Genomic DNA, 11,176 nt, shown 5'->3' with positions numbered 1-11,176 from the left:
GTCTCAACGCTGGGGTATCTGTAGCTTGGTTAAGGAGTTGTTGGGTCTCATATATTTAGCTGTGGGCTGTTACATGTGTAACAGGTGAGAAAATGCAGCTTGCTGCAAATATCCGAAATTTTGGAAATTTGCTGGATTGGTTCCTTTGACCACTGGAGATTTTCTCTTCTGTGATCATTTCCATAACGTGCGTGGTTTCTGTACAAAGACCAGCAGCACTATTGCACTCGTTCTTTTGCTTTCCCTGCTTTCCTAGTGTCAGTAGTCTGGGGAGAAGGAGAGAAATGTTCTTGGAAAACCATATGGCTGTTCTGTCTTCCTCCTGCAGGCACATCTCCTTCAAAAGGCACCTTCCTCGGCAAATGCATGTGTCCAGCATGGACTATGGCATGGACGTGCCGGCTGTGGCTGAGCAGCCAACCAGCATCGGTCGCATTAAGCCTGAGCTCTATAAGCAAAAATCTGTTGACTCTGAGGACACCAAAAAAGAGGCAGCAAAAACCTGTGGGAAAATTAACTTCACTCTCAAGTACGACTATGAGAATGAGACGCTGACTGTCCGAATTCTCAGGGCTTTTGACTTGCCAGCCAAAGACTTCTGTGGCAGCTCAGATCCCTATGTGAAGATCTACCTCCTGCCCGACAGAAAGCGCAAGTTCCAGACGCGAGTCCACAGAAAGACTCTGAATCCCACCTTCGATGAGTCCTTCCACTTCCCTGTGCCCCATGAAGAGCTGGCGAGCAGGAAGCTCCACCTGAGTGTCTTTGACTTTGACAGGTTCTCCAGACATGACATGATAGGAGAAGTTATCTTGGAGAACCTGTTTGAGGTCTCAGACCTTTCCCGTGAGACTTCCATCTGGAAGGACATTCAGTATGCGACGACGGTGAGTATCTGCTTTGGAGGGTGGTCCCTGTCCTGGGAGCATTTGTAGTGTGGCGCCATGGCGTGGTGTATGTTACCCGTGCATGTAGACGACCAGTGCCGAGTCCATTGAGAACTTGATGTGGGTCTTTCATTAGTTGTGTTGAATTACCTCTGAAAGTGAAGCCAAGCATCAGAGAAGGAAAAGCTACAGCCTCTTCCAGTGCTGCAGGGAGCTGGCAGGAGAAGCCAGCTTCTCACATCAATTGCTGAGTGCAGAAGCAGTGGCATTAACCTCTACATAATAGCTGTCTGCTCCTCCAGTGTCCTCCCAGGAGGACATGCCTGGTTCTGAGGACAAACAAATGACTGAAGTGCTTTGCAGCTGGACACCAAGTCAGTCATTGTCTTTGGCATTTTATGTTGTTATTTCTGAAACTGGAACAGGAGACGTCCTCACCCCTGGGGCTGAGAGCCTGGGCCCTGTCAGATCTTTCCTAGTGATTGGCATAACCCCGTGACTTGCAAAGGTGTGTCCAGCAACTTCCTTTGTAGCTCATCTCATACCTTTGCTCTCCCACTTTCTGTGTTGGGGAGAGAACTGGCAAATATAAATATTTATTGTATTTTGGTCACCAGCATCAAAAGTCATTTGCATTGTAACTCTCTGCAGCTTTTTTCTCAGTACCATGTTCCTCACCAATTGTACCCCTTGGTCACTTCTGTTAGTGCTTGTTCTTTCATTGTAGTGGGTTCATAGCTTGCTCAAAGAGCTGTACATGCGCAGCACTGCAGCCAGTGCTGTTGTGCCTCAGGTGGGACACGGTGCTGGAGCTCAGTGCCTGGGCACCACGGGAGGGAGGCAACAGCATCAACCACAAGGAAGTCGGTGGTATTAGGATTAGCAGGGTGTTCAGAGCTCTTGGCTCTTGATGCACAAACAGCCATGACTGTTACGATTGATGGATGGTAACGAAAGTAGAAACACTGGCAAAGCAGCAAGCAGGCATCAGGCACATCTGTTTGCCTGGCAAAGGGTTGCTAGGAGAGGAGCGAGGTGCACTACACGTGGATGTCTCTTGCAGGCATCTACCCGTTTGCATCTGCTCTGCCTCTGAGACTCAGCTTGCTGTCAGCTCTCCAGGCTGGCTGGGATGTGCCGTGGTGTTGAATCCTGGGGTGAAGTCACCTGTGTGGTGGCAGGCAGTTCCCCTTTCCTTGTATGAGCAGCATATGAAGAGTGTTGTAAGCCTGAAGAGTTCGGACGTAAAAGACCTGTGGGCAGGAGCGAAGCTGGGAAGGTGTAACACTTGGTCTTTCTAGAGGAAAAACACATAAACCACGAAGCTGCAGGGGAAGGTTATTCAGTTTTTAACCTGTATATGTTTTGTGTTTTGCTGGGTTGGTTCTGCAAGAAATAGCAGACGTTTTCCTAGCTAAGCAAGCTAATTTAACAGGGGACACCTGCCCCCCCAAACAAGTGGTGAGACACCAACAGAAGGGTTGTTGAAGGAGAAGCCTCCAAAGAAGGTGTCAGATGAGCAGAGCCCACATCATGCCTGCAGACACGCCGAGTAGCAGTCTTGCAGAACCCCCACAGAAACATCGAGTGCTGCACTGGTGCTGTCCCCTCATTCCCTCTGTGCCAGTCTTTGGGAATGGGCTGATACTGGTACATCTCAGCCAGCTGCAACACACCCGGGGACAGTTCTGCCTCATCAAAATGGAGAAGAGTAAATACAGTTTTCATAATACCCAAGGAAACTCTGGGTGACTAATAATACATTAGATCAATCATGTGGGCAAGAAGATAGGAATGCACTTAAGCAATGATATAAGCTATTCAGATACCTAGCACTCAACTACTTAATTAATGATTGTACAGCTTGTGAATCAGTGAAACTTTTTTGGTTTCAAATCTGCAAAGGTTATTGATTCAGAGCTTCCATTATTTCCTAAGAGGTACTGATACAAATTTTGGAAATGTCCCAGTGTCTGTAATCTGCAAGAAATAATACACCCACAGGACACATTTTACTCTCCTGTATTTACAGTTGCAAAGGAAAATCTCTTGACCCAATACAACGAGGTCAAAGAACAATTTACAGTAGTTTTATACCCTGAACAGGTCCTCTCTGTGCAAGGAGAGGAATAGAAGATGAGATGATGCCCAGAGGCTGCTCTCACAATCTCTTATAAAGCTCCTGCCTTCTGATGTCTTTGTCCGAGGTTTGCTGCCCTTGCCCCTCCCAAACCAACAGAGACTGAGGAACATATGAAAGAATAGAGCCAGCCCAGTGTGTCATCTGGATCCTAATTGCTCTTGCAGACAGCAGACACAGTGTCCAGTGCAGCTGGCACACAGTGATGTTCAGGTGCTCATTTCGTTTGGTATAAAAAAAGCATTTCTAATCATAATTTCAGAATATTTGTTTTGAGGTCTTTTCTATTGTCAGTAAAGTCTACAGCTAAGACTGGTAGATGCAGTGTCTGATTGGAGCTGGAGACACTTAACTGAAAAGGTACAATCCCAGTCTTCAAGATTGCTCCTGATGCAGCATCAGAGTTTGCAGCAGATTCCAGACACTACTTACGAAGTGCCTCCTTCATGCAGAGTTAGTTATTCAGCCTCTTTCTTATGTAAAGCGATTCATCTTAAAAGAGGAAGAATACCTCTGAAGGTAACAAGAAGTGCCGTGTTTTAAAAGGCACGTTGTAAGTCCAGGGCACGAGTTTTGAGTGGTCACTTTAAGACACTATATATGAATGAGGCTCCATAAAATACTGAGCTCCCCATCCTCTGAAAGCTTACCACGTTGGAGCCGGGAAGCAAGAACCGTGGCAGGTGACACCAGAGGTGAAACTGCCCAACGTCTCGGAGTGCTCAGCAGTCGTGATCATCCTGCTCTGCCTCCAAGACAGCAGCCTCGCTCGGGTCCCCCATTAGACTCGAGGTGCTGTAGCTGAAATGCATTCAGGAGTTAGAAGCTGCAGGGGCTCTAAAAGCTCTTTTGTGTGTGATGGAAATGCTCCTGGTTCTGTAATAACACACCTTTGGTAATATTTTGTGAGGCCGGAAGTATAGCTCACAGTAGACACACCCAGTAGACACACCAGTGCTGAAGGTAGAGGACGAGTAACGCAGTAAACGTTTCCCCATGTTCCGTTACCGGTCAGGGCCAGCGAGCAGGCTGTGGCTCGAGGGGGTTTTGTGGCAGTGGACAGAGAGCTGTTCAGGATGCCACTGCTTCATCAAGGCGAGCAAGAGCTCAGGGCAGGAACTCTGAGCCGGTGAGAGTATTAAACTCTTATTTACCAGCAAACAGCACGTTCAAAGACAATGTTTATGTAGATACTTACAAGTCGAGTCATACATTGTGCTGTCCAGAAAACATTTGACTGCCACCGTTTCTTTTGTACACTCTATGCTTGAGGACATTTTCAATTTATTTGCTAGTCAAGTGAAGACTTGACAAGTATCAAGACATATATAACATTCATTAGTATTCTGCATGTTTAATGGGAATAAATGTCTAATCTTTGCCTTACGAGAAGGAAATAATTTGGCAAAAACTTCATCCATCAACAAGATCTATTCTCCTAACACTTAGCAAAGCTTTAAGTGCCTAATGCATTTACTTGTCTTTCTAGTTCCATTACTCTGCTACTAAGAGCTACAAATTCTTTTCAGCAAATCATTATATCACATTGAAATGAATCAAACACTGTTTCTGAAATTAAGCAGGTTACTTGCTTGACAGATGTGGGATCTGTATGTACAAAGTAAGACTTTTTTTTTAATTCCATTTTTGGAAGGTATTCAGAAATCTTTCTGCTGACTTCAGATGATAATGTTTTCTAGTTTAAATAATACTTTTGGTTTGCTCACTCTTTTTCCTGAATTTCCATGAGCAAGGCAGTGATGGAATAGGCTTTTAGGAGGTGCAGTCAATTAGGCTTCATGTGCTAAGAGTGATGTGTGAAAGTTGTTTTATGGGGCAATAAAAGAGTGAATTGTATTGACCTCCTTGTAATCCAGAAGCTACCAAACATTCCTGAGTGCCATCTGCTGGTTCCCTCACTGTTTATATACAAACACATACCTGCCTCATACTGCATTTGCTACCTCTTTGAAGGCATCTCAGAGGGCTTGGTGGTCCAAGCAAGAGTAAGTGTGTCACAACCTAAAAGCTCAGTTGCCACTAAATGGGGCCCTTCACGGTTCTCTTCTGTTCTAAAGCTACGACTCCCTGCTCTGTAACTACCCAGTAATTCAGGCTCAACTTTGGAGAAAACCACCATGTTACTCAGAGGTGTCTGCATTCTCTGCTGAAATGTCAGGCACCAGCCAAGTCCACGAACATCTATCACTGAACCGATGGCACAGGGTGTACTGGAAAGTCACTCGCTGAATTTGTTGCTGTGTACAACCAGAGGAAACGGCACTGCTGCGGTCTCACCTCCCTGTCGCCTCGCTCTGTGTGTGTATTGCACTCCTCCGTCCGAGGAAGGAGGTGGTAGTGTCCCACGTGTACTGCATGCTCAAGCACAATTTGATGCTCTTGTAGTTTCTGTAACGGCCTGTGGCCGCTGTTGACTATCAGTGCAGTGGAGCAGGCAGAAGCGCATGGGCTGTGGCGCTGCGATAGGAAGCACTTGCTGCACTGAGGCAGTGCAATGTCATCCCTAACTATGACTCGAAGCTGTAACATTTGGACACGTGCTTTTTTCAGGTTCCCGATACTCTTTTCTAGCCCAGTAACGTGGGGATGCGCTGGGAGCACTGCCACGCAGCAAAATGTCGTGCTCTTGAGCACAACAGAGCAGAGAAAAGCCTGTTTCAGTGTGACCTGCACGACCCCTGCGCGGGGCATTGTGGCAGAGGCTGGGGGCAGCCTGGATGGTTCTTGCACGTTTCCAATATAATGTGTTCTCTGTTTTATTAAAGGAAAGCGTGGACCTGGGAGAGATCATGTTTTCCCTTTGTTATTTGCCAACTGCAGGTCGCCTCACCCTAACAGTCATTAAATGCAGGAATCTCAAAGCTATGGATATCACCGGTTACTCAGGTAGGTGCTAGACGGCTGACCCCATCTCATCTGCAGCTCTTCCTCCTCCCTCAAGGTAGCCTCAGTGGATAGTGGACCTACATCTCTTGGCGGCAAGGCTGTTTCATCATAGAATCTCCTGGCAAGGCTTTGTCCAAGTTTTAACTACGAACAAAATTTTAAAAGTAGAATTATCCTTTTAAACCCATTCCCAAGGGCACGAATCCAGGGAAGGTGATTAGATATATACAAAGAATACACTGTTCAGGGAGATTGCCGGCAGTTTCCCACCCACACTGAAGGGTTTGCAGGGTCGAAGCTCTGACCGTACATGGCACATTTACCATTACTTGGAAATGCACTGGAATCACCTGGGCAGGTGTTATGGCAGAGAGGAGCGGCTGTAACCTGAAGGTCTTCTGCCATGGCCAGCCAGGGGAAAGCAGGTGAGCAAAGCTGCCCGAGCACCGTTTCTTTCTGCTGCTCTCTGACACTGGGAAAATGGATTTTAAAACTCCCCTACTCGCTGTAACTCTGCTACACAATGTTAGAAGTTGGATGATTTTGGAAGCAGCTCGGGAGAGGATCCTGTAAAACAACCTCTCTGCCGTTGGCTCATGGTAGCTTACAGTCCATCCTGTCACAACGCTGTGTCTCTATCATGATGGTAACAAAAACCTCCACCAACAGAAGGCCTTCTCCTATCTCTTCCTCTCCAGATCCGTATGTCAAAGTGTCTTTGCTCTGTGATGGGCGAAGACTGAAAAAGAAGAAAACCACCATAAAGAAAAACACACTTAATCCCACTTACAATGAAGCAATAATCTTTGACATTCCCCCAGAGAACATGGATCAAGTCAGTCTGCTTATCTCCGTCATGGATTACGACCGGTAGGTGGGAGGCTCTGGAGAGCTGGAGGGGAAAACATCCCGTTGAGTGCAGGTTTTCCTGCTCAGCAGACATCTTCCTTAGTATCGGGGCCTGACTGCACAGCTCTGTCTCCTAAGATAAGTCTGCTTCTAGCGATTTACCGTTAAATTGTCACTGATATTTTATGGAAAATTACTTACTAGAATAGCGGTTATGGTGAAGCTGGTCCTTTGCTTCATGGCATTTTCTTGAGCGAGTACTGTGTCCCCCTTCACTACTGACTTGTCCTCCACCCTGTTTAGAAAGCCAAGGGTCTCACTCTGAGCAGCAGCTGGTGTATGAATTATCCATTGCTGAACTTGTACTTATTCTTGCTGAACACCATTACATCACACATCCTTCCAGATTCTGCATCTGGAGTGATCTGCAGACCAAATTGTTTCAAAGGGGTTATACTCACGGCTGGTGGTGGCAGCGCCTCGCTGTGCTGGGGTTGCAGGTGCTGACAATAGCAGGCAAGCTCTGACTGTTGTGCAGATACGACGTGTTCTCTAGTACCATGGCACTGCGGTGACGTGGGGTCAGACACGTACAGGCAGTCTCAGCGAGAGGTAATCATGTTGCTTTTCCATTGTTCCGCAGTGTGGGTCACAATGAGATTATCGGGGTTTGCCGTGTGGGGGTCAACGCTGAAGGACTGGGCAGAGACCACTGGAATGAGATGCTGGCATACCCACGCAAGCCCATCGCACACTGGCATCCATTAGTGGAGGTGAAGAAGTCTTTCAAAGAGGTGTGTGGAGTTATTCTTACCTTTTAATGCATGTGCTGTCCCTGAGTGGGCTGGTTCAAAGCTTTCAGAGAGCTTCTGCTCTCACTTGGGATTTTCTGACAAGAGCTGAGGGAATTTTCTCACCAGAAATGAACTCTAGAAGACAAGCATCTCTGTACTGTCTTGAAATAGCTCCTTGAGCTAGCAAGCAAGAATGAAAGGGACTGTATTTACAGATGTGACTGTTACTGTATTGGGTATTTTCTTTTTAAAATTAGGGATTGAGAGCAGTAAGGAAAGAGAATGCTGTTCTGATTGCAGAACAAATTGTCCAGGGATATTGCCTGTTTCAAGTTTCAATTTTTTTCATCCTAAAAGATTTTCCTGTTGACTCATCTCCAAGTCTTTCAGGGAGAATAAATAGAACAAATGTAATTGCTCTAAGCATCTCCAGAGAAAGAGAATCACTTGATGCAGCCCCAGATGATAAAATACGACTAAAATGCCTGGGTAGCATTTTGACCATCATCTCTAGCATTTTCGTCCTCCTTGCACTCCATTTTCTCACGCTCCTATAGTGCAATTTGGGGTTTGCCTGATTTAGGTCATAAATTCTGGAGGAGAGAGATGTGGAAAATGGCACACATGTTATTGGCACTTCAGGAATGAAAAGAAAGCCAGCGCTGGTGGCCAGTGATAGTATAATAAAGGCAATAAAATCTCCCACCGTATCTGGCGCTAAGGAGGCATTTTCCCTCCAAGCCACAGACTAAGTACGTAACAAAAGGCATCTTATTTTCTTCTTGAAGCTGAGATACTGAGCTCTGCTGGAAAGCAGATACTAGGCTTGGTAATCCTCCATGGTAGTCTGAATTAGTATGCATCAAACCCCATGTTTCCTTGAAATCTGCGCTTTTCTCTAACACGGATGGTGTTTGTGCTGGGTGCACTCCATCCCAGCTCGAATCCATCAGGCTGGCTTTGGAACCCCAGACATGCCCCTCCCCGAGGCAGGTCTGCTGCTTCTGCGGGTTTCTTTCTGTCTCCAAGCACTGGTAAGCAGCAGCTGTGTGAGGTGAGGGCAGCCGCCCCGGTACAGCTCTGCAGTGGTTTTCTTACTGCCGCCTCCCTTGGTGGACATTTCTCTAGTGCGGAAGAAACGTGGCCATAGGGCCCTGTCCAGAGCCCTGTGTCGAGGGTTTATCGGAGGAATCTCCTTGCTTTCTGGGCCCAGGTCGGTTACACCCATTGGGAAAACCTGGTAATTAATATTTTAGTTTAAGAGCATAAGAGATATATGTCTCAGCTAATGGAAATACTCACTGCTAGGAGGCATTTAATGATCTCGTGTTGCACCACTGTAAATCGAGAGCAACCGCTCAGGTCAGCTGTGCAGAGCTGCTGTAAATCAAAACAGAATTAAACCCATGTGCAATTCGTGCCTTTGGGTGTGAGCAGCACCAGGCTCTCATCAGCCTCTCCACGCTGAAACACTGGCAGCGTACCCATGGGCCGTAGCTGTTTGGGCAGGCAGCGTGTGCCACCTCGCCCTGCCACAGGGAGCTGGGGGCAGCCACCGCTGAGTTTCAGCACTGATGCTGGGTGAACTGCTCTTGAATTGGTCAGCTCCATTCTGTGTCATCTGTAGCACCACACAGCACGATACCAGCTGCCACGTCTGACCCAGGGGCAGGAGATCCTTCTCCAGATTGTAATTTGTATGACTTTACTACACTGTTTTTCAGACACAGGTGGGAATGTGGAAGAAAGACTCCTGCAAAGGTTTTGGTAATCAATAGAAAAGAAAAAATACGTAACTATTGTGACGACACTCAGAGAAAAAAGGGAGGCATGAAAGATGACTCACCTTCTAAAATATACTTTGAAAACCACTACTGAGCCCCCAAGACTTTGGAAAAAAATCCCTGAGTGAATCATTTCACTCCCCACTGCACAGGTCAGGATCTCTGCTTAAAAGAAAAGAAAAAAAAAAAGCCTCTGATCATCTGCTCTGGTATTTCTGCTACAAGCTGGCGCATAGGGCCAGCAAGCAAATGGTCCTTGTATTTATTTGCGCTTTTAAGTTTTTGCACTGCTGTCTGCAAATCCCAAGTGCAGCTTAAAAAAAACAACAAACAGAAAAGGCACAGGCTCCTGGGGAGAAACTGATGGGAAACGGTATTTGTTGGTTCCAAGTAATCGCATCATCTTTTCCATATGTGTTTGCGCATTTTTAAAGAGCAATTTGGGCTTTGTATTTTGTGTGGTCAGCGCCAGGTCCCCACACACACGGTGGCTGCCCAGGCCAGGGGGTGTGCTCTGTGTCGGGGGCCACAGCCGCACACTGTGGCAGAGCTGCCTGCCAGTTCCCGCGGTCCAGCTCGTGGGCTGCCAGCTTCCAGCTCATCTGCCCTCAAACACACATGCTGGGGGCGAAGCTGCGGACCCTCCATCCCTTTTTCACTCTTGTCTCTTCGTGGAGGTGGGCTCAGGCGGTGCTGGCATCTCGAGTGGTCAGCTTCATCCTCACGAGTCTTCCCAGCCAGGCACTGGCAAAGGGAGCGTTTGCTTTCCAGCTGATCCTCACGTCTCCTCTGTTTGCTCTAGTGATTAGTAACAGCCTCTGCTGAACTCCAGTCTTTCCTGATGGAGTGCTTGATCTTAAACTGAAAGCGAGGAAGCTGGGGGTGAATTGTTTTTCTGAGGGTGTAAAGGGAGCAATGGATGGCTGGAGTCATTAACTCGGGAGCTCAGAGCTGCGCAGTGCCTGCTGTCGTCCCACCGTGACGCTTCGCAGTTAAATGTCCTGGCCCCCTCAGTGCCCAGCTCAGGAATGCAGACGGGTGAAGAAAAGGGTGGGGGACCTGCAATGTCTTGGCTAGCCTACACCTGTACTGCCCTGCCTGGCATGCCTCGAAAAAAACCTCTGGCCAAAGAAAGGGGCTTGTGACACCACAGGTTCTGGTGAAGTTACCAGGAAAACTGTCATCAAAGGCATGTTGCATCAGGAGGACCGGCCAGCCCAGCCTCCAGCTCCCCAGCACAGTGGTGCAGGACAGGTGCTAGTGCTCCTGGGGCTGTGCTCCTTGGGCTGGGCCACTGCTCTCCTCCTGGCGGGGGGGGCATAGTTCCTTGCCTGTCCAACTTAAGGACCTGGAGCAGCGTTGGGCCAGTTCCACCACCCGCAGCACCGTGCCAACAAAACCCAAAAACCTCATTTTGGAGTCGGCAGAATGACTTAGATCCTTTCTCCGTGGGCCAGCATTGCTCTTTCTCCTCTTTTTTCTTGCTGGAGTCTTTAGGGAAACTTGCTTCTATTGCATTTCAAGTCTTTGGTTGGTCCGTATTTACCAACAATGAGTAACAAACTGTAATGACTGCACTTCTTTAATGACCATCATCATTAAAAAGAGAACATGTGCAAATGAATCATTAATTACAGGCTTTGAAGTACTACCCTTCTTTCACAGCCGTTTAGAAGGAGAGTTTGTGAGCAGAAGACAAGAATCCCACTTGCTGTTGCATTCTGAAGTCACTCGGACAATGAGCTCTTGCCCTCAGCACAAACTTGTTCCCATTTTTAGCCTCGAGGTCCTGCTGGCAGCGGCTGGCCCGGGCCC

At 47.5% G+C, this 11,176-nt stretch overlaps 1 protein-coding gene across 1 annotated transcript in view; it reads left to right on the top strand.

Annotated features, from left to right (window-relative positions):
• The window catches only part of SYT6 (synaptotagmin VI), a 15,144-nt gene that overhangs the window by 1,923 nt on the left and 2,045 nt on the right, over positions 1-11,176 (top strand). Inside the window, exons 2-5 of the mRNA XM_010133501.1 lie at positions 329-887; positions 5,814-5,934; positions 6,633-6,804; positions 7,427-7,577. Coding sequence (XP_010131803.1) covers positions 329-887; positions 5,814-5,934; positions 6,633-6,804; positions 7,427-7,577 — 1,003 coding nt within the window. The remainder of the gene's footprint in view (positions 1-328; positions 888-5,813; positions 5,935-6,632; positions 6,805-7,426; positions 7,578-11,176) is intronic.

The sequence above is a fragment of the Buceros rhinoceros genome, unplaced genomic scaffold, assembly GCF_000710305.1.
Source record: "Buceros rhinoceros silvestris isolate BGI_N320 unplaced genomic scaffold, ASM71030v1 scaffold30563, whole genome shotgun sequence".
Taxonomy (NCBI): Eukaryota; Metazoa; Chordata; class Aves; order Bucerotiformes; family Bucerotidae; genus Buceros; species Buceros rhinoceros.
Note: the sequence above shows the minus strand (reverse complement) of the source record. Positions and strands in the feature narration are given on the sequence as shown.